Source organism: Salminus brasiliensis, chromosome 5 (genome assembly GCF_030463535.1).
Source record: "Salminus brasiliensis chromosome 5, fSalBra1.hap2, whole genome shotgun sequence".
Taxonomy (NCBI): Eukaryota; Metazoa; Chordata; class Actinopteri; order Characiformes; family Bryconidae; genus Salminus; species Salminus brasiliensis.
Genome location: NC_132882.1, coordinates 29,265,529 through 29,288,038, shown reverse-complemented (window position 1 = coordinate 29,288,038; position 22,510 = coordinate 29,265,529). Strand labels below are relative to the sequence as shown.

The window sequence follows — 22,510 nt, the reverse complement described above, 5'->3', positions numbered from 1 at the left end:
AGCCCATGTATTTTGGAACAGGCTGGAAAGATCCAGCTCTTAACCGGGAACACAAAACTGCGTGCATTCATTTGTCTTATCCTGCTGTTCTTCCTTTCACCCCCCCCCCCCCCCCCACCCTCAGAAACCTGTTCGATTTGGTCATTTTCCTGCTAGATCCATCAAATGTGGTGTAGCTCTTACTGTAGAACTATAGCCTACAACTGTAGTACTGTACTGTTCATTCATTTAATCTTCTCACAGACACACCCAGAAGCGCTGCCAGGGATTATGGGCCCCATGAAAGGATACCACATCTCTAACAATTCCGCCAAAGTATTGAATCAATACATTTCCAGGGCCCCTGTCAGTCACAGGCCCTTAGAACCGTCCACCTGATTTTGCCACTCCTTGTATTGCCAACATATAACCATCAAACCTGGAAGGAAGATTCTGTTGGCCGAAAGCTAAAGACTACTCTACATGCTAAGAGCTCTGACCTATCTTACCCTTCTTTGGGGCAGCCATAGGCTAGAGTTAAGTTTCGATGAGGTACGAGAAGTCGGCTTGGGACCAGAAGGTCACTGGTTTAATCCCCTGCACCAGTAGGTACAGCGCTTTCCCCTCTCTTTTAAAAGACTTGATTGAGCAAGGTGCCTAACCCCTAACACTGGGTGCTTAAAGCAACATCGTGCAGAATCTTTCCCATAACAGCTTCAAAATCATGCTGCTGCTGCTCCACTGACCTGTAATAAGGAGAACAGCATCTTCTACTGCACTTAGTAACTGTGGGGAAGTGTGCGCTAACTGAGTCATATTTGTGCAAAATCCCTTCTTGGAGCCTGTAAACATCCTAGAGTGACTGTGGATAGCTGTTAAACAAGCTGTGCAGCAAAACGCCCTGGAAATATCTCAGAACTATGGGACTATGGGCCTTGTGCAAAGAAAAGTGGGGGGAAATTCCAGCTGCAAGAACTGAAAGACCTTAAGCTGCGATTTCTGCAAATAAGGCCACACTGATGATGGTTTATATATATATATATATATATATATATATATATATATATATATATATATATAGAGAGAGAGATGATATAATAGCCTTGGACCATTCCATTGATTCCTTGCATGTATATAAAAGCAACTCGTAGGTAAAGGTGGTGTGCGCGCGCTAAGCTCCTCTCCCTCCCTTCCTCTCCTTGCTGGGCAGAGACAGCGCGCGCTCCTCTTTTCTCCTCTGCTCTCTCCAGTGCAGCGCTGCTGGAGGATTCGGTCGAGAGAGGGAGAGAGAGTAAGAGAGAGAGAGAGAGAGGGAGAGAGAGAGGGAGAGAGAGAGGGGTGGGAGCGCAGTGGCCAGTTCATCGCGACCGTCGTTTCTGGATTAGTGCTCGGAGCGCAGTCACGGAAACCCTTCTAATGTCTCTCTCGCGACCCAGCGCAGCCTCTTCAGCCCTCGCGCGCGAGTGACGCACGCCGCACCCTCTCCCCACGCCCCCCTCTCCCTTCCCTTTTTTGCTCTCCGATTTGTTCCCTTTTTTCACTCCCGCTTTAAACTTTAAATGCCCCGTCCTCCGCGCGCTCCCCCTGCGGGGCCATGCTGAGCCACTCCCGCGCGGCTCCTCTGCTGCTGGCCCTCAGCGCGCTCACCGCCGCCGGACTGGCGCGCGCCTGGAGCGACGACGACCTGCTGCTGCCGCCCGTCAACTCCACCGCGCGCTTCCTGGCCAACCTGGAGGTGGACGTGGCTTACGCGCGAGGCTCCTCCACCTCTTCGTCCGCCTCTTCAACATCCGCCGCGACCTCTTCTTCATCATCATCCTCCTCCTCGTCGTCCTCGTCGTCTTCGTCGTCCTCCTCCTCCGGCTCCTCCGGCTCCTCCGGAGCGTGCAACGTGAGCGTGGAGCGGCTGCCCGCGCGGCTGGTGGCGCGCTGGGACGGGGCGGTGGGCTTCCGCTGCGACGTGCTCGTCTACACGACCAACAGCCACGGCAAGGCGTTCTTCTCGGCCGCCTTCAGCCGCGCCGTCTCGCCGGTCTTCATCGAGCACGTGGGGCTCGCGGGGGGCCAGCAGGAGCTGCGGCTGTGCGTGGGCTGCGGGGGCGCGGGGCCGGCCAGGCAGCGCCGGAGACCCGGGGCGGTCCGCTTCTGCTGCCTGGACTTCGCCCTGGACGAGCTGAAGGGGGACAGGAGCTGGAGGCTCAACCGCAAGCCCATCGAGTCGACCCTCGTGGCGTGCTTCATGACTCTGGTCATCATCGTGTGGAGCGTGGCCGCCCTCATCTGGCCAGTGCCCATCATCGCAGGCTTCCTGCCCAACGGCATGGAGCAGAGGCGACCCAGATGAACACGCGAGCTTTACTGGGGCCAGTGCGCTACATCGGCGTGTAGGGTCTCTTATTGTGAAACAGTGAAGATTCAGCCGCTCTTTCTGAATGTGAACACGCCTGGAAGGAGCTAATCTACTAGCCTAGCTGGGATTTGTTTTATAAATCTGTGACTAGAAATCTAGAGAGTTTAGCCTAATAGCCTGTTATGTTTTATTCAGGTGTCCCTTCAAATGTTTGTATTGTTTTTTAATATTATTATTATTATTATTATTATTATTATTATTATGATTCAAATCTATCAAGAACAAGACTAGACATGTTTACAGTAAAGGACTTTTATATGAATTATTAGGACTAACCAAGTACGAGCAGAAGAGCTACAGTGTTTTGTATTGTTGTTGCCTACTGTAAGCCTTAAGGCCAGCTTAATAACTCCTGTATTTGTAAGAGCTAATAAAATGTGATTAGAAAATGGACTTGTGGAAACGTTAATGGAGATTTGATATGAAATCAGTGCAAGACAGTAAATTTTATTGAATTACATTTTCTTTTATTTAAATAAATAAATAAATAAATAAATAAATAAAAAGAGAGCAGTGCATCTCTGCATGCCAGACCAGACTTTGAACAACATCCCTGTGATTAAACAGAGGGAGAATGGTTTGCTAATCTAACTAGTTATTTTACAATTATTATTATTGTTATTATTATTTGGGATTATCCTTTGATTGGTGCTTACCATTAAGGTTACTGAGAGATAAAGAGCAAAGAGCCGTCCGACCAAATACCTAGTTCTGCTTACGTTGTTATCTGTTCTTTAATAGCTCCTTTATTTGTACTGATTCTGACTGAACCAGTGTGGGGGAAGATGAGCTGGAGCACGGACAAGACTGACAGATTCAGAGAAAGAGCCAGTGGCATATGATGGTATCAGCAGCAGCAGGAAGTATAGCCACAACGATTATTTATAGACATTTACTTAGAAAACAATGTAGGGTCTAACACTGACCCTTGCGGGACACCGTTAGCGACCAGACAAGGAAGAAAACAATGTTTTCCAACTTTACATGCTGCGACATAAGAGAGACATTAGAGAGACATTAGACCTTATGATAAGCAGTATATTTATTATAATGGAGCGATCATCAGAATTAAAAGCCTTGGTCAGATCAATAATTATGGCTGCAGAGTGAGGCTTAGCATCGGAGGAGCATTTGAAGGGCATGGTCTGTACCCCAGACGAAACATTTCTGTCATTGAGAGAGTTGTTCAGCTACGTGTTGGCTGGAGTTCTCCAGAACCTTGGGAATAAAAGGTAAGATGGAAACAGGCCTGTAAGTTAGAATAGGTTTGGTCACCATGTGAAAAAAGGGCTAATCTAGTTCAGTAATTCACTGCATGGATTTAGGGCCAAAACATTAAAGTGCTCATCTGCACATGAAACTTCTGTGTCTACAGACTATGACATTTTATGCATATTAACAATATTAAATATTACACTTAATACAGGTACTATATATATATATATATAAACATTTATATTCATCTGTACATGTAAAAATTTACAGGTTGTTTTGCCCCTAGGTGGCGTTATTTACTGAAAAGCATTAAGTAAATCTAATAGGAAGATTTTTGTGCACCAATTGGGAAAGTGCGTTGGAAATATTAAAAAAAGATTATTATTATTATTATTATTATTATTATTATTATTATAAAGGGTTAAACTAGTATTTCAGAGGTGGGACAGCCCTGTTTGTTCGGTAGGTGTGAACCATGTGAACATTTGGATTTCTGCGCTGTCCTAAGAAAAACTTGTCCAAATGGAAGTCAATGGAATAAGATTTTATCCCAAGTGAATTTAGAGCATTTCTATTGGTCGAGTTATATACACAGTGTACACAGCAGCTACAGGGTTCAAACACTGGAAACAAAACAGACAAAAATAGAGCTACATGTTTTTCACTGGACAGCAGTGATATCAACACTAACTACTAGTTCTGTTCCAGCAGCTAACAGATATCCCCACTAGCTGACATCACGCTAAAAGATGAGAGAGAGGCAGAGCCATGCTACCCACCCATGCCCAGGTGGCTGTGGCATCACTAGGGGGCCACACTGTGGAGCCCTTTCTCTTTATCTTTAAAGGAGCTTTATGCATTTCTTGCTAGTGGGCTCTACCTCTATCGGGGCAGTGGTGGCTCAGCGGTTAGAGCTTTATCGATAACAGGGTTGTGGGTTCGATTCCCGGGCTTGGCAAGCTGCCACTGTTGGGCCCTTGAGCAAGGCCCTTTACCCTCTCTGCTCCCCAGGCGCTGGAGTTGGCTGCCCACAGCTCTGGGTGTGTGTGTGTACTCACTGCCCCTAGCTCACTAGTGTGTGTGTGTGAGTGTGTGTTCACTACCACAGATGGGTTAAATGCGGAGGACACAAGCTGAAAGATACAGAACTGTCATTGAAAATAGTGAAAATAGGCCGTGGGATGAGGTGGTAGAGTAATACTACAGGATTTTACATAAATACGACTGGGTTACACAGCGTTTCAGGCAGTTCTTTAGGAGTGTTTTTCTGCCCGATACACCAGAGTTGCAGTTTTTTTGATGTTCTGACCCCAGCAATGATAGCTGTGCTATGTTGTAAGTAAGTGGAGCATCAACATGATTTTGAATCTGTTATTGTAAAGTGAAAATGCTTCATGATGCTGCCTTACCTGAGGACCTCAGTTCCATTTTCCACCTCCACTGGCGGGAAATGGTCAATATTAACCAATATTAAACAGTTACCTAGTTTTATGACTCTCAAATTCAGTCAATCCCCATTTACATTTAGCTCCTCTGTGTATCCAGCAGTGCAACCTCAGCTACATACCGCTACGCAAAACCTACCTGCTTGCAAATTCGAGAGAATGAAACCAAGTAAATCTGCCACTACAGCATTGAATGGGGAGGTTGTGTGAATGTGTAACTGTTAAGCACTAGGGTCAATTATCCAATCCACAAAAAGCCAGAGCAACCAAAGCAGGAGCTCCTCATTCAACTAACCCGCTGTTTGAAGACTGGGAGCACCTGATTACATCAGTGGAATTTGATAGGCCCCAACAACACAAGTCTGCCCAACACACCGGACCTTTGTGGATAAGACTGGTGACCCCTGGCTTAGAGGTCATCTGTCAGTGCAGTTTATCATGACATTGTTCTATGGTTTATTTACACCAGCTCTGGGTGTACCCTGACCTAACTGAACCCCTTATGTATTAAAATAGTCTATCATGTATTAGATTCATCTTTTGTCTTATAGTTTATACCTTATCTTATGATCGGGGGTTATCTGGCTATCTGGTTATCCCACTGACTTCACCCACAACCCTCCATACTGAAGTGCTTAATAGGAGTCCTAATCAGCCCTGTCGTGGACAGCACCTGTGTGCTGGAGATGAGCCCCAGGTGAGGACCTAACCTATGCATGCGCTCCCCACTGCGGCCAGCAGAGGGAGACATTACACCTTGTTTAAAGAGCCAGTAGTCTGCTGGAGCCGGATTTACAAAAGTGGCTTAAAGAAATTCTTCAATAATATTCTAAAATAAGTTCCCATCCTTATGATCTCCAGACACTTGTCTCAGACTGTAAAAGTTAAGGAAGAAGGGCAGCTTTTAAAATGATCAGTTTAAATGGTTACTAGGAGCTAATGTCTAATTTAACAAGGCGAATAGGTGGAGATGCTGAAAGTACGGTTATTTTCTACGGGTGGAAATCAATGCTTTCCAATGTTATCAACACTTATATACCTTTCTGTTAGCGGCTTCCTACACCGCCACTTCTAGAGATTCGTGTGATTCTGAAAGTAAAATGTGAGCACTGGTTATGATGAGCTGTAAAACGCAGAGAAAGGCCTACAACACAAACAGCCACACGAGACAACAACGAAGAGGGTCTTCAGAAAGTCCTAAGAAAGTCATCAAGACTTGCTTAAAAGATTTTCGGTTGTTTGAGAATTACATTTAAGAAGGTCTTATTAACCAGCCTTAAAAAAAAAAAGGTTTTGCAAAGATCCGGACTCACAAATTAACAAAATAAAAAAAAAACATTTTTTATGAATGTATTTGATCTTATGAATTTATCTGAATCTTAAGATTGTTCGTAAGTTGATATTTAAGGAAAGCTTTTCGACCCCGGTCCCCGGTATGAGAGAAAATATGCCCCGGGGCTGTTGGCCCAATATGGCCGCAGAGTAAACAGCCTCCCCCCTTGACCGTAAACAACCCAGCGCTGGGTAGAAGAACAGAGATCAGCATAGCTGAGTTATGAACAACCCCAAAGACTGGAGGAGTTGCCTTGGGGGGGGAAAATTCAGCTGAATGCCATAGTAATTTTTAAAAAAAAAAACCTTTTAATAACGTCTCCGTTGCCCATTAGCACACAGACAGAGAGGGTGAGGGAGGAGCCCTGAGCCCACCTGAGACACAGCGTGCTATGCTGGCTAACTAACTGCTCCAGTCCAGGAAGTGAGTTCATCTCAGGAGTGAAGAGGAAGAAGGACTACAGCGGGCTCTCAATGGCTCGACCTTAACTTTTCCTTCACTCATACCGACCTACAGGGATCACACAGAGCCATGTGGAGCTGGGCTTTCAGCCTCGTGCTTCTCCTGTCTGGAGCTCTGCGGTGGAGCTCAGTCTCAGGTAAGTCCACACGGACCAGCGCGCTGCTGGCCTTCACGCCCTCCTTTAGCTTAACCTCCTGTACGGATGGATCTGGGGCATAGACGACGTGCGTGGCGTTGTTTGGGAAAGATGTCCGACAAATATGATCCATTTATAGTCTGAGTTAAAGCGTCTTGCTGTAGTTTTATGTCATGTTGAGTATTAAAGACACTGGAGGTGCTTTAAAGCGTAGCTACCTGTTAATAAAGGAGATCGGGGTGGGGGGGGGGGTAAGTGGACTGAAGGGGTCCCTGAATCTGGATGGGATTAAATGTAAATGGGGTTCTGGGGTAAGTCCCTCTTTCACAGGGGGCTCCTCTGTGATTTTTATTTCTGTCCAAGTAGACAGTGCTGGTCTGATCATTTTAATCCCCTCCAGATACACATCTCTGTTGTTTTCCAGAAAGATTTTGCCTCACACCGGAGGGGAGATGGTCCTTGGCAGCTGTTGCACGTCTTATTTACTCTCCAGATGCACATATTAGTCAAAGACCCTTGGCTAGATATCACACACTTCTGGAATCGTTGAGAATGGAATTGTGAAATCAAACCTTTTCTTTGCTCCACACTGAAAAAAGAGCCAGTCTCTCTGGGCGTAGAACTGTGTCAGACACTAGAAACTCCTTCCTCCTGTTTGGATTTCATTGCCGTCCCGAGGCGAGAGTTGCAGATGTTCCCCTGATCAACCCCTGAACCGCATAGTGTTTGAGATGTCCTTTGTTGGAGCTCTCCAGAACCCAGACAGATATTTTGATGGTTGGACTTAGTGGAGGTATTTTTTTTTTACATACATTATATAGCTCCTGAAAGGGCACAATGGGTTAAAAAAAATCATTATAATTTTCTCAGGATAATTTCATTTTGTTTTGTAGATGGCACCCATATACTATTTACAGTTATCTCCCCAAGCCCCGTATTGTTAAGAAGCTGGAAGTTGAAAGGACAGAAAAGGCTTAGGAGATGATGGGGAATGGTGTGTTGGTGCCGTCTACATGGAAAAGTGGGCGATGTGCTGAAAGGTTCTCCATTAATGCCAATGTGATTATCTTAATAATTATTTTAATATATTTAATATTAAAAAAGAAATGTAGGCCAAGCCGACACGAGCGACTTACTCAACAACAACAAGCGTGTGGTAAGGCCGACAGAGAGTTCCCAACCCACCTCGGCTGCAGACAGACTGATTTGCACTCCGAGCAACCTGAAAAAGCTGTGGATGTTGTTGCTAAGGAGGTCTAGGTACCCGTAAAAAGAGCCTGTGAGGAATTCCCTTATTTTATCTGAGGTGCTGTTGAAGATTTAGGACCTTGATTACAATTCCTGACAGAACTCTGCGAGGCCCGTCCCGTTGGCTGTACTGATAGGCCTCATATCCTGTTAGGTGTCTTTGTGCAAGCCTCTTGTCGTGCAGCAGACAGCGAGCTTCTGGCAAGTGGAGACGCGGCTGTCCCAGTGGAGGTCATGCTCTTTTGGGTGCGTGTTTTTGAGATGTGCCCTCGGGTTGCTAGTGCTGGAATGGTGGGCTAATTGGTGTAGCTTGTCACAGGGTCATCATGGGTTTGGTCGTTGATTCCTGTTTCATGTCAAGATCATGTCAAAAAGATCATGGTTGTTTCATGTTTATTACAATACATCTCACTCAGAGCGCTGGGAGTCCTTTCTGTAAATAAGCCTAGATATTTTATTAGATTATTTTGTGATGTGCAGATATGTGGATCTTGTAAAGATACTTTTATGCCATATTTAATGGACCCATATGAGTAGGCATGTCTCTTGTTGTATTTGTTTGCCTTCTTATGGACATAATTTGCAAGAAACGGATGGAAGGACGTAGCAATTTGATGTAGTTTTAGCTAATTCTAACAGTGCTGGAAGGTTCCTGTTTTGGAAATATATAAAATATCTTATGTATTTATTGTAGGGATGCATAATGGTTATATAATCATATCAATCATATCAACTTTAAAAAAAAAAAAAAAAAAAAAAAAAAAAACCCACAAAAGGTACATATTATTATTATTATTATTATTATTATTATTATTATTATATTATATAGTACATATTATTGCTGACACAAATGCACACATACAGCATGTCTATTCCCTGTAGAAGAGAAGTACCGTCAATAGAATAGGACACTCTGGAGCAGATAAACATAAACCTTTTAGCACCATTCCTAAGGTCCCGATACTTTTGTACATATAGTGCATATCAAAGATGGATAGATTTGATGTTTTTATGCAGTTATTGATAATTGTCAGATTGAGAATTCTCAAATATTTCTCTAATTTATTTTAATATTCATGTTTCACTGTCAATATTGGCAGATATGTATGTGAAAAGATATGGATATCCACATCATCCCACAGTTTGCATCCTTAATTTGATGGCCTAGGTGTCATCTGCTGAGGCAGCTGTCCTCACTGCATTTTAAAAGTGAGCTCTATTCATGTGATTATATAGTATAATCGCTTACAGTGGAATCAGTCCAGTCCCTTTTTTGCCCTGAAACTGTGTTGGTATGATTATGGAGGAAGTTGTGCACTTCTGCCTTTTAAAACTCCATGGTGGGTTTGCCAGACTCAGAGGCTTGTCAAATGAACAGAAAGCAGTAGGCCTAAGCGGGCGAGGGGTGGAGCTTGATTGTGAAAATCCTTTAGAGGGTTGTTTATTTAGCCAAGTAATGCCAACATGCAGCAGAGTTTTGAGTTGAAGCGTAATATAGCATAGGGTTGGATGGTATTTACTTTTTTTTTTTTTACGTCTGAACATTTTTAAATGTTCAGACTCTGGATGTGTGACTGATTTTAGATGAACGGAAGCTGAATTTGTAGATTTATTTCATCATTGTTTTAGATCTGTAGTCCACTCGCTAAGGTAGCCTTTGCCTAGCTAGCTCAGCTACAGCTCCTCCGAGTATCAGTCCAGCTGCTGTTCACTGACTTCTGAGCTACTGACAGAAGTGTTGACGAGAAAGACTTGTGTATGAGAGAGCGCAAAGTTGAGTGACTGGTTTTGAGACTAACTGAAAGCATTTTGTTTGTCCCCAGGGCTCAAAGGAAAATTAATGGCATGTTTCTTGCAGTTGGATTTGTAATTTCCGAAGTTACGCTTGGGGCCTGTCATACAGTCTCTGCTGCAGGCTGGACAGACAGGCAGACGAAGGCTTGAGAATAGACTGCTTTAATTCGTCCTGTTTATACTCCCCCCCCCCCCCCCCCCCACATTCCACCACAAAGCCACATTTCTCAAACTGAGGACATCACATGACACCTAAAGGTTCATGGTTTCGTGGCAGAGCTTGCCTAAAAGTTCTGATCTACTGAGTAAACATTATGAGGAGTGAGAACAGAAAGCATGTACAGTCCTGACCGATGGCTTTCTGTATGTCTTAATGGCTGAACCCCTTTTGGTGGGGGGAGAGAAGGGGTTGAAGAGTGACTAAAGGACATGAAAACGCATATTTGATTAAAATTAATCCGCTGAATGTTTTTGGCTTTTACTCAGGGGGGCTGGCGCTCACCGTAGACCTTCACAACGACACTACCATCCACATCAACAGGACTGAGAGTGCAGAGTCCAAGTGTGAAGTCTGCGTTGGAAACTCATGCCAGTCTTCTGTGACTCTCCAAAACAGCACAGAGGTGGAATTCACCTGTCAACAACCTGAGAACATCTTCACAGTGGAGATTGTTAGGCATGTTGGTAAGGCACGTCCATAATGTTTAAAGATGATCAGCTTTGTACACTATGTAGCCAAATGTTTGTGGACACCCCTTCTGATAAATGCATTCAGCAACTTTAAGAGACACATTTTAATGCCAGATGTAAACTAAGGTGTGTGCACCCAATGTTACACCCAATGCTAATGTGCAAATGCACACACACTGCTTGTCTAGTCCCTGTAGAGAAGTACTTCCAATAGAATAGGACTCTCTGGAGCAGATGGACTTGAACCTATTAGCACCATGCCTAATGCCAAGCATAGGCTTGAGGTGTATAAACCCCTGCCCCCAGCACTGAGCTGTGGAGCAGTGGAACTGTCCTCTCTGGAGTGATGGTTGAGGCTCCATCCAATACTTTTATGGGGTGGTGATCATCTAACATCCTGACCTCACTAACGCTCTTGTCACAGAATGCAATTACATTTTTTTTTACAACAATGCTCCACAATTTAGTCAAAAGCCTCCCCTGTTCTTTATTATGCCCTATATATTTGTTCTTTATGTGTCTTTCTGGATTTTACACTTGTGTGTAAATTACTTTGCTTTTCTTCCCAGTGTGTAACAATACATGCGACACGAACATCACACCAGAGCAGCACCCTTCTCTTCAAAATTTCAGCCGCACCTTCACCTGGAACGTCAGAGTCCCGGACCAGAATTCTATCATCTTGGACTTCACCAAGACTGGTTTAAGGCAGATTTGGCCCACAGAGAGCTGTCAGGACAAGCATGTGTACACGGTCTCCACCGGCGCAAGCACAGTTGGGAGGTTTTGTCGCACTGGGACCATCAAGGGGATGCAGATGCCTTTAGAAGGCAGTGTATCTTTGCAGGTGCCGGGACAAGAACAGCTGAATCCATCAACCTTTGGCGTTTCGGTGGGAGATGAAATAACATGTAATTATGCCCAGATTCATGCTTATCTGCAGCTTGCTGTTTCAGTAAAATAGCAAAAACTAAACAAAAGAAAGGCCTGCCTGTAGAAACCATACGATTCTTAAGCACTATTTGAGCTGGATTCGTTTCCCCAGAGGAGGTTCTGTAGTCCTAATTTATAGAGGACTTGACTTAATGATTTATGCAAGATAAAGTTTCCCCAAATTTCCACAGCTCGCTTGAATGGACGCATCATAGCCCACATGCACAGCTGTATCTGTTACCAGCTTTACTGTGAGGTCAGTTTAGACAGGGCTCATAGTATTTATAGTATGACTAGGTTCAGGACTCCCCCAGGTGAAGCTAATCCAGCCCTAATAGAGCTTCATAGATCACACCTCTCGTTATTTGCTAATCTCTTTATTCTCTGTCCTGCAGTACTTGCCATAATCAATGTCAGCCTGCCAGAGGAGGAATCATCTCAGGAATTCTTCTCACCAAACTACCCAGGCAGCTTTCCTGATCGTGAATTAGTTAGATGGTTCTTCCACGTTCCTCCCAAATACTACTCAACAATGCGCATCCTGAATTACACCGAGTCCAGGTGCCAGAAGGACGACACACGACTGGAGTACCAGCGGAACGGCAAGACGGTGGTGAAGCCCCTGAATGAAGCCCAGCTGTCTGAGCACCAGGGATCCTTCAACCTTTCCCTGCGGAGCTGCCTGCGGAGGAGCCTCACTGCTGTCCTCTCACTACATTTCAAAATCTCTGCCATCAAGAGAGGCAGTGAAGGTTTGTGTCCTATTGCTCATTTAAAAGCAATAATTAATGTAATATGAATTAGATATCTTATAGTGTACGTAACTCAGGCCTTTATGTGGCTTTGTTTATATGTCCATATGTTTGTGGGCACCCTTTTAAATTAATGCATTAAGCTACTTTAGCTTGTCTAGTCCTTGTAGAGATGATTTGGCAATAGAATAGGAGACTCTGGAGCAGATAAACACAAACCTATTGGCATCATGCTGCCTAATGCCAGGTGTGGGCTAGAGGGGTAAAAAGCCCCCCCAGCATTGAGCTGTGTTCTCTAGAATGATTGTGCTCCATTCAGAACTTTTGGGATAAGTTGGGGAGGTGATCATCCAACATCCAACTTCAAAAACGCTTTTGGCACTGAATGCAATCGAATCCCTACAGCAGTGCTCCAGAATCCAGTAAAATGTCTTGTTCGGACAGTAGAGACAGTTCTTCACCAAAAGCAAGAAAAAGCTGCTTTGGGGGAGGGTAGGGGTTGTGTGTACACGTCATTACAAGTTCCTGTTGCCTCATCATTTGAGTAAGTTAGGAAAACCCGTGTCTTATGACTCCAGCTTTCCTGGAAAGTTGCCTAAAACCACACCCTTCAAAGGAAATTTAACTGTGTCTGACTAGTCACTGAAAGAAAGCAGCTGAGTCTCCTTAAATTTTTGCATATGTTTACTTATGAAATGTGAAACCTTTTGCCTTTCCTGGCTCTTTTTGCAGTGCGCTGTAACGTAGACCTGACAATGGAGGAGGGACTAGAGTTGCACATAAAGAAAAAGAAGCCCACGTCGGCCTGCATCTTAAAATTCAGTTCACTCAACCAGGAGATGGTCACAATCTCTTCAGTGAAGGCCTCGCTTCTGTCATTCATAGACTGCTCAGAGGAGGATTTGCTGTTAACCATAAACCAAACTATAGGTAGGAGCCCAGTGTGGTGTTCTTAAATATGTGCTAACCATGTTTATTCATGTCAAACAGTGAGGAGCATACGTGCCTCATCTGAAGATGTTGATTCATTCACTTTGGCATGTTGGAATGGTTTAATATTAAAAAAATAATAATAAAATGATAATGAATAATGATTATTTTATAAATGATAAAATAATCTCCTTATCTTTAGAGTACAAAAGGAATGCAGCTATAGCACCATACTTGTACCCCTTTTGCTGCATTTTATACCACCAGTTGGTTAAAATGCTCGTAACATATTAAGGATGCGCTTGTAAAAATATCTTAAATGCATATATTAAAAAGATGCATTGTCTTATTGCCTATATTCCAATATTTCCTAAATAATACAAAAACTGTCACATTTATGTATTGAAACATTCTGATTTGAGTAAACAGCCAAGCACTTTTGTAGATCGCTCTGGATAAGAGCGTCTGCTAAATACCTGCAATGTAAAGAGTGAAATTAAGAATCCATGATGTGGTGATTTGTCCAAGAAAATCATAGTGAAATAAAGTTGTTATTAGGCCAGAAATGTAACCCATGTAACTAATGTATGAGTTCTGATCTCTTTAATCCACAGCATGTTCACAGCAGAAGGGCTGTGCATCCTCTAAATTCTCTCTAAAGGTCCCTCCGCTCGATAAATGTCTCCCGGGAATCCTGCAGGAGGTCTCTTGGCACCTGTACACTCCACAGGATGGTGCAGTGGAGCTGGTGTCCCCCATGGGCAGCCTACAGCAGTCTCTGCCTGGCCAGAAGTGCAATAGCAGCGTCCTTCTGACCATGACTGAGCATGAGCAGCAGGGCATGACCGTTGGGCAGTTCTGTCCTCAGGGGCACATTCGCAACGTGCAGATCCAATCCAACATTACTGTGACTGCCTCTCCGTCAGACGGCAGGGATCTGAAGCAGATAACCAGCCCCCTTTTAGAGGGTTCTTTTCTTGAATCAATAAAAGGTAAACAGTTACCAGCTTATTGGGTAAAACTACCTTCTGATTGTTATGTAAGTCACAATTTTTGCCAAACACAGGCTATGTTACACTGTTCGCTGTTCTCTTATAGTGCAGGCTAGAAAAAGTAAGTGAAGAATTTAATAACCTGTAGATCCCCCTTAGCAGCAGTCACTTCCAGTAAACATTGAGGATAAATTTTAAACCATTCTTCTCTGCAATGGTTTCTTTGTCTTGTGCACACTACTCTCTTCATGTCCTGCCCCATCATCCTGATAAGGTTAAGGTCAGACTCTGACAAGGCCATTCCAAATAACAAACCTTTTTCTTTTAAACCATTCTTTAGTTGATTTAGTTGTGTGCTTTGGTCATTGTCTTGTTGCATTACCCAACCTCTCTACAGCTTCTGAGTTTACTTCCTTCGGTAAAAATCTTTTAATTCAGTTTCAAATTTATTGTTTCCGCCACAGATTTAATATTAAATCACTACTTCCAGGCTTTGATGGCAGTTTCCACCTTAATGTGTCTTAATAACATGTGTTCCATGGTCTTATGAAAGTTGTTTGCATTGATGCATGTTTCATACAGATACCCATCTTCCTTCAGGAGACTATTGTCAGTAATCAGACTTTATGTGCTGTTATTTAATGGGCAGAGCACCTGTGAAACCCACACTTTTAATCACTTCTCCTTAATTGTAAATATCATTTGATAGTTTGCTCTTGGAGAAGTTATTAACACAGAGGTTCACTTACTTTTTCTAGCCTGCACTGTGGATGTTTACTCCAGGTGCTTAATAAATTAAACAGTACACTTGAGTGTTATTAGGTTAGCTACATTGTGTTTGGTGTAAGTAATTTTACAGGGTACACTTACATAAAAAGGCATCATTGTATATTAATAGCGATGGTCAGCATTCTGATCTAAATAGCTAACAGATGCCACTTTCTCTTTTCCACTTTAGAGCGCTACATTTTTAACGTCATGCCAAAGAAGGACGTTTCAATGCTGGTGGCCACTCCTGGATGGCCGGCGGGAATGAGTCCACAATCCACGGTCTCCTGGATTGTCTCATTCCCTTCTCATTTTGAGGCTCTTGTGGAGTTTACCAATGTCAGCCAGGTCAGTTGTGTGAATCGACACACGTGCATTGAAGTGCAGAAGCAGAGCTCACGTGGTGAGACTTACAGCTGGAGGATGGATGAGAAGCCCAAGACCGTGGTGATGGAAGAAAGCTTCTTCCTCAACATGTCTAACTGCAAGCCGGTAAAAGGATCCTTCAGTGTGGTCAGTCAAATCACCTTGCTCAAGCGCAAAAGTAAGAAGGCTTTCAGGAATTCTGTGTGTTAATAATGTATGGGTTCACTCTCTTAAGCATAGATATTCAGAGCACAATTCTGTATGTTGTTCTAGATACAGCACATCAGCATATATCTAGAATTTTGGTTGCACTTGTTTGTTTATTTGTTTTGGGTTTGTTGTTTTTTGGGGGGGGGATATTTGATACTCTTCACAACATATTGACTATAAAAGAATAGCTCTGTAGTGTTTACCATAAGCTGTGAAGATGCTCAGCCCACTAAAGTTTTCAAACATCGTATCCAGTATGTGAAAAAAATAGCAAATGCCTTGAAAACCTTTGCCTTATAGGCATATTTAAACATATTGACATTTGACCATCATTTTAACTGTATTCTGAAATGGGAGTGATCATCAAGACTAAAGTTTGCCAGAGCTAGACACCTAGACAAATAGCAGAACTTCTGGAACAATGTTCTTTGAACGGATAAATCCGAAGTTGAATAAGTTTGGGCACAGTATTAGAAGATGCAAACCAGGCCTGGTAACCTTTCCATTATAGAATCCACTATGAATTCTTTAATGGTTTCCGAGGGTTAGTGCTTGTGGAAAATGTGAGACCATTTGTCCAAAAACTGAAGCTAAAGCAGAGGTGGGCCGTGCAACATGATAATGACCCAAAACATTACAGTAAATTTAGAAAGGAATTGCTCAGAAGAAATAAATGGGGAGTTCTGGAATGACCTAGTCGACGCCCAGAACTTAATCCAATTGATAAGCTTGATATTTGCAAGCAAATACCCCTCAAACATCAGACAGTTGAAATATTTCTGCTTGGAAGACTGGGGAGAACTTTGTCTCAGTTGAGCCAGTAATAGAAAACTTCTAACTGAGATTATTTCAACCCAAGATGATAAATTTGAGCTGTTAGGACATGGTGTCTCCTAACTTTTCCACAACAAAATCAGATGTCAATATATGTAAATATGTTATAAAAAGACCAGGTTTCCCAAGGTTTCCATGGGATGTCCTAATCATTTTACATGACTGTAGTGGGGACTGCTCTGTGTAGTGTTTCCGCTAGGATTTTTCTTTTTTTCCCAGCAGCAGCAAAATTTTAAGTAAAATGTGATGTGCTGTGGTCTTAATATGGCTTTAGTGTAATGTAGTACAGTCAAAGTGCTATGTGGTGCGAAACTTATTATTTTATTTATTTTTATTATTACCATTTTCTTTATTGGTGCAAATCTGGATCCAGGTGTTTTGCACAGGAGTACAAAAGAATAGCAATACAACATTTACTGTGAGGAGATGACAAATGCATCATGTTTTTGTGTACTGCATATCTTTTCACTGTAAGACCAATGATTAAAATGGAGATGTTGACTCTTGATGATTTCTCATTTTCAGACAAGGTTTTGAGCATCGCCCTGAGTGTTGTGAGTGTGTTGTTGGTGCTGATGGTGATTGCGTTTGCTGTGGTCTGCATAATTAACAGGTGAGCCTTACCTCTAAAAACGCTGGATATCATTTAAACCCAGTGTTGTACCTTTTTGTTAAGTTGTCTCTATCGCTTAACAGAAAGAAGAAGAAGAAGCAGAAATCTCCAGAAGTGTCCGTCTACAATCCCAACGGACATGCCTTCCTGCCAGGCCTCCATGGAGTTCCCACCACGACGGGGGATGACGACCATGTTTATCACTGCATCGATGACACCATGGTGTATGGGCACCTTCTGAAACATGGAATGGAAATGAATGAGTTTGAACCGGCTGTGGATTCTTATCAGGCTTTTACTGGACCCATGGAAAGGCAGCCATTAACAGGACCCAGAGAAAATACACAGCTGGAGGTGGGGGTGTATAGACCTTTTACTGCCCCACAAAATGCTCCAGAAGTGCCTAATAGGTCCCCGGGGCAGGGAGGACACCCAAGATGTCATGACCAGCAGAAAGATGAAAAGGAGATGAGTGGAGATAAGTGTCTTCAGAATCAGGTCCACACCACACCAGACTTAAAGAGAGCTCCTTTAGCAGACCCGGAGGAGGAGGAGGATTCTGAAGTTCCACTCTAAATCCTGGAGCTTTTGGGGGAGAAGACTTGATGCACTAGAAACCAGCATACAGGAGGATGTGTCTGAACATGTGGCTGGAATTACTTTTGTTTTTACTTGTGAATGAATGGTTCTTTTTTTCTTTTTTTCCTGTTTCCTTGAATTTTGAGTTGTGAATCTTTGTGTCTAGATGTGAAATATGCCCTCTTGGTTGTAAGCATGAAATCATGCAACTCTGGAAGTAAGCATGATGTGACACATTTATCACATCTTCATTTAGACTTTCTATGTACTTTCTGACGTGAGGTTTTCAAACTTTTGGATGCATATTAAAACTTCCCTAAAGGTCCTTTGTAAGATCAGGACAAAGTAGGGGTCATAACCAGGTCTTACTAGATCTTACAATTACACAGCGGCTAGAATAGACATCCACAACGTTGAAGTTAGAAAAGTGTCAATTATATTAAGCCTCTGCAGACAAATAAACGCTTACATTTTTAAAAAAAAATCATTATTCCCAGTTTGGAACTACATCATAAAAAACATACCCTGGCATGTTTATTAAACCATATTTGAGAAAGTGCAAGAGAAATCTAAATGAAAAGTTCAAGTGTCTTAAGGCCAGAGTTGTCACGTGTGGCTGAATGTGCACAACAGATTGTAAAGTCCTTAGGGAGCAAGAGAGGGACGTTACGCAACACTCTGCGTGTTTACAGTCTTTTGTTTCTGGAAGATATTTATATTATTTAATTAATTGTTTGAAAAAGTACATTATGAGTGTGGACTCAGGAAAAAAAAACCCAAATTGACTGTATTTGCTACTTAAAAACACTTTATTGTGCTTTTTCCAGCGGCGTACACAAGTTACATAATGATTGGAAAGCAAGAGGGCATAAAATAGGCCGGCATAGCTGGCTATAAACATTATGAATTCTGCATTGGCAACTTGAGCTGCGTTGCTCTCTCATATCATAAGAGTTTTATATGGAAATGTTTATTTAGAACAGCGCTGAGGTTCAGAAATTCTGGATTGCAGTGCCTTGCCGAAGTATTTAACTCCCTAAAAAGCCTTCAGATCTGTCTGGATTACACATAACACTTTGAGTGTTTGGCATATTCACTTTACAACAGTTATGTCATTAAATATTCAGACAAAAGTGACTGAAAATGTCTCAAAATGTTTGCATATGTATTCAACAATGGAAGTTTCAAGTGACCCTAATGATCCTAATGAGAACACAGTTGATTTTACAAATTGGCCTTTACATGTGAGTCATTAAAAAGTTCTTGTCCAGGTTAAAAAAACCTCTCAATTCATGTTCCTTTGGTCAGACTGGGAATCTGAGCTGGTCATGCACAAGAGAGAAAAGATGCTGCAAAATGATATGGCCTGTAAGGGAAGGTGCTTAGGAAGAAAGAAATCTGAGGGGAAAAATACAGAGCATTAGAGCAAGTCTGGAGTTGCTAATACACCAGAGTTACCCACATGGAGTACGCGTTTTATGATCAGCCAAAATCTGAGCTGCTACACGTGGCACAAACCAAACACAGGCCATTCCATTATGAAAGTGAAGTATGGTGGTGGTGCTGTCATGCTATGGGAATGCATTTCCTCATCAGATACTGGGCATCTTGTAAAACATCTGTGAAGGACCGATGGATGATGCAAAATACAGGAGTCAAAGTTAGCGTAGTTAAAGTGCAGATCTCAATATTAAAGAATTGTCATCATCCAACCAATCAAATCTAGCATAAAGAATATTAAGATCAGCTGGAAAACAATGGTTTACGATAAAATGGTGGCTCAGGCAATGTGTGTTAGTGACGTTTGTAATTCAGATAAATCTGCTGGCTTTAAAAGTGGTTGAATACTTTGAATACTATGTTCTAGAAGTCACTGAGCTCTTGTTAAGTGCTGTGTGAGTTTGATGTTTATTACAGATGTGGGATGAACCACTGGTGTGATCGTTACTGAGCTGTAACTCCAACCTTTTTCACACAGAGATTGAGCCAGTCCTCCACTCTGTATGTTCACTAACAGTGACCTGCTGTGTACCACCTCCTCTATTCTTCAAATACCAGTTGAAAGCCAGAGCTTAACCTTATGAGCCTTAAGTACAGATGCAGTAAAAACATAGTAGTAAATACTGATAATACATCCCTTGCATGTTATACAGGCAGCAGTGATGCTGTTGATCGAGCCCTACAGCTCAGACGATCATGAACTCGCACACAGAGGCCTTCTCAGCACGGCAGCTCTCATCAAACCACTTCCCATTGGCCGGGTTGGAGAGAATGGCGCAGTTTTGGCTACGGCCGCCGTCGGGTTGATGGGTCACGTCCGTCTCCCAGTTCTTGAAGCGCACGCTGGTGCCCGTCTTGTCCACCCAGTCGCCCTCCTTTAGCATGTCGTTGATGCCCAGCCAGATGTGCTCCTGAGGCCCGATGGTCTGCCGGACGTAGTCATAGAGATGGTCGTTCTCGTCGCCGTTCAAAGGAGTGCTGAGGGTGCCGCCCTTTGCGATGCAGTCATCGCTGGCTGCATGGAAGCTCTTCTTTACCGGGTCGGACAGAAAACATTTGCCCGGGACTTTGAAGCCTTTCAGGCACACTGGAATTAGAGGAGCAACAGATAACCGCATGTTAAAGTCATAAACCTGCCCAGCCTGAAAAAAGCCATGTGATTATAATCAGTCCATGACTAACACTTTCCAGAAATCCCACAAAAAAACGTGGTTTTGTGTGTTTTTTAGGAGGAAGATAAGGATAAACGTTGCTGAGGTGAAGAACACACAAACTCCAGCACCGCCCAGTCAAGACTGCTTCTGAATAAGGCACAGCACAGGGCAGCCGATCAGAACAGAGCTCGTTTAAATGTATCAATCTCAAAGGGAAAGTTGTTGCTTTACTGTTTTCTGTTCGAACACTCTTAGCTAATATCTAGTCCCAGACTCACAGACCACAAACTAACACAAGCTTTCACTGCTGAGAAATCTAGCTCAAGACCAGCTTTTGCTGGTGGCCGTTTCAGATGGTCTAAATGTGGTCTTTGATGGTCAAGGTGGTTGAAAAGCTGGTAAGCAAGCTGCTTAACCATTATAGTAGATGTTGCGTTTGATTTTGGTCAAGCTGGCTGATGTTCATGCTGGTCATGCTGGTCGACCAGTGTATTCATGCTGATCATACTGGTTAAGCGACTTGGTGAAGCTGATCATGCTGGTCATACTGGTTGAGAAGTGTAGTCATGCTGGTCATACTGGTTAACCAACTTAGTAAAGCTGATCATGCTGGTCATACTGGTTAACCGACTTAGTCAAGCTGATCATGCTGGTCATGCTGGTCAACCGACTTAGTCAAGCTGATCATGCTAGTCATACTGGTTAACTGACTTAGTCAAGCTGATCATACTGGTTAATCGACTTAGTCAAGCTGATCATGCTGGTCATGCTGGTCATGCTAGTCATACTGGTTAACTGACTTAGTCAAGCTGATCATGCTGGTCGAGAAGTGTAGTCATGCTGGTCATACTGGTCAACCGACTTAGTCAAGCTGATCATGCTGGTCAATCTGTTTAGTCAAGCTGATCATGCTGGTCAAGCGACTTAGTCAAGTTGATCATGCTGATCATGCTGGTCGAGAAGTGTAGTCATGCTGGTCATACTGGTCAACCGACTTAGTCAAGCTGATCATGCTGGTCAATCTGTTTAGTCAAGCTGATCATGCTGGTCAAACGACTTAGTCAAGTTGATCATGCTGATCATGCTGGTCGACCAGCTTAGTCAAGCTGATCATGCTGGTCGACTAGTTTAATCATGATGGTCATGCTGGTCAACCGACTTAGTCAAGCTTATCATGCTGGTCGACCACCTTAGTCAAGCTGATCATGCAGGTCAACCAGCTTGGTCTTGCTGGTCATGCAGTTTAACCAACTTAGTCATGCTGGTCATATTGGTGATCTTAGTTTGATCAGATTGATGTTTGTAGACCAGCTAAACCCTCAGACCCGAACAAAAACATACCCCATGCTGGTCAAGGCTGTTTTTCTTCAGCAGGGTAGCATAATAAAAGCCCTTCGTAAGTTGGTTTGATCTCATATTTGTCTGGAAGTGCTTGAGCACCATATGGGGGGTTGGGAGCAGTTTAAGACTGACCAATCTACCCATATCTTCCTTGAAAAAAAGGGAGGAAAATCCATAAGTGAAATAAGCCGCTTTGTTCAGTACCTGTTTGTAGAGCTTGCTTTTCCTTCAAGAGACTCAGCTCCTGCACAATCTCCTCAATCTTTTTCCTCAGCTCCTCAATGGCAACACTGTTAGCAGACTCTGATTACATCAGCACATTAGGCAAGATTCAAGCAGCCATTACTCATCTCTTTAATAAAGAAACTGCTCAGCAGGGGGCAGGGGGGCAGAACAGGCACAGCTAAACTCTAAATGTGTGAAGGTATATAAGAATACTGTAACATGTACAGATGTGGACTAAAAAGGCCACACGGACAGTTCTGGACATGCTTTAGTAAGGCTGACCTACAAGCCAGAGCGAGGCTACAAGGGTTGGAAAAACAGGGCTGAGTAGAGAGAGAGAGAGAGACGCACCTTTCTTCCCGTTCTTTTTCTTGGAAGTGTCCTGCTGGAGTGTGGAGTGCGCCAGACACAGCACGCAGACCAACACTATCACTCCTCTGAGCTCCATTTTCACTGAAGTCCGGCCGAACCTGCTCGTTTCTGCCCCTAACTCTGTGTGTGTGTGTGTGTGTGTCGATTACACGGCTCGCTGTAAGATGAAGCAGATCTGCCCACCATGTGCAGTTAACAGCCCCTCTTTTACATGTGCACTGGACACACC

The 22,510-nt window shown here is 43.3% G+C and overlaps 3 protein-coding genes across 4 annotated transcripts; 2 read left to right on the top strand and 1 right to left on the bottom strand.

The window, feature by feature from the left end:
• Window positions 1-1,162: 1,162 nt before the first annotated feature.
• Window positions 1,163-2,782, top strand: LOC140555634 (transmembrane protein 158). The gene has a single exon (XM_072678916.1). The coding sequence runs from the start codon at window positions 1,574-1,576 to the stop codon at window positions 2,321-2,323; it is 750 nt and encodes a 249-aa protein (XP_072535017.1). The 5' UTR covers window positions 1,163-1,573; the 3' UTR covers window positions 2,324-2,782.
• A 4,023-nt stretch (window positions 2,783-6,805) lies between these two features.
• On the top strand, window positions 6,806-18,970 carry cdcp1a (CUB domain containing protein 1a). Its single transcript, XM_072680088.1, has 9 exons — window positions 6,806-6,980; window positions 10,509-10,706; window positions 11,282-11,623; window positions 12,041-12,397; window positions 13,130-13,327; window positions 13,942-14,319; window positions 15,278-15,631; window positions 17,023-17,110; window positions 17,194-18,970. The coding sequence occupies exons 1-9, from the start codon at window positions 6,914-6,916 to the stop codon at window positions 17,684-17,686; spliced, it is 2,475 nt and encodes an 824-aa protein (XP_072536189.1). The 5' UTR covers window positions 6,806-6,913; the 3' UTR covers window positions 17,687-18,970.
• Window positions 18,480-22,510, bottom strand: clec3ba (C-type lectin domain family 3, member Ba). Of its 2 annotated transcripts, XM_072680089.1 has the most exons (3): window positions 22,261-22,510; window positions 21,889-21,987; window positions 18,480-20,276 (listed from the first exon to the last, which is right to left on the bottom strand). In XM_072680089.1, the coding sequence occupies exons 1-3, from the start codon at window positions 22,355-22,357 to the stop codon at window positions 19,876-19,878; spliced, it is 597 nt and encodes a 198-aa protein (XP_072536190.1). In that variant the 5' UTR covers window positions 22,358-22,510; the 3' UTR covers window positions 18,480-19,875. The 2 variants fall into 2 exon arrangements, with proteins under 2 accessions (XP_072536190.1, XP_072536191.1); XM_072680090.1 differs by lacking the exon at window positions 21,889-21,987.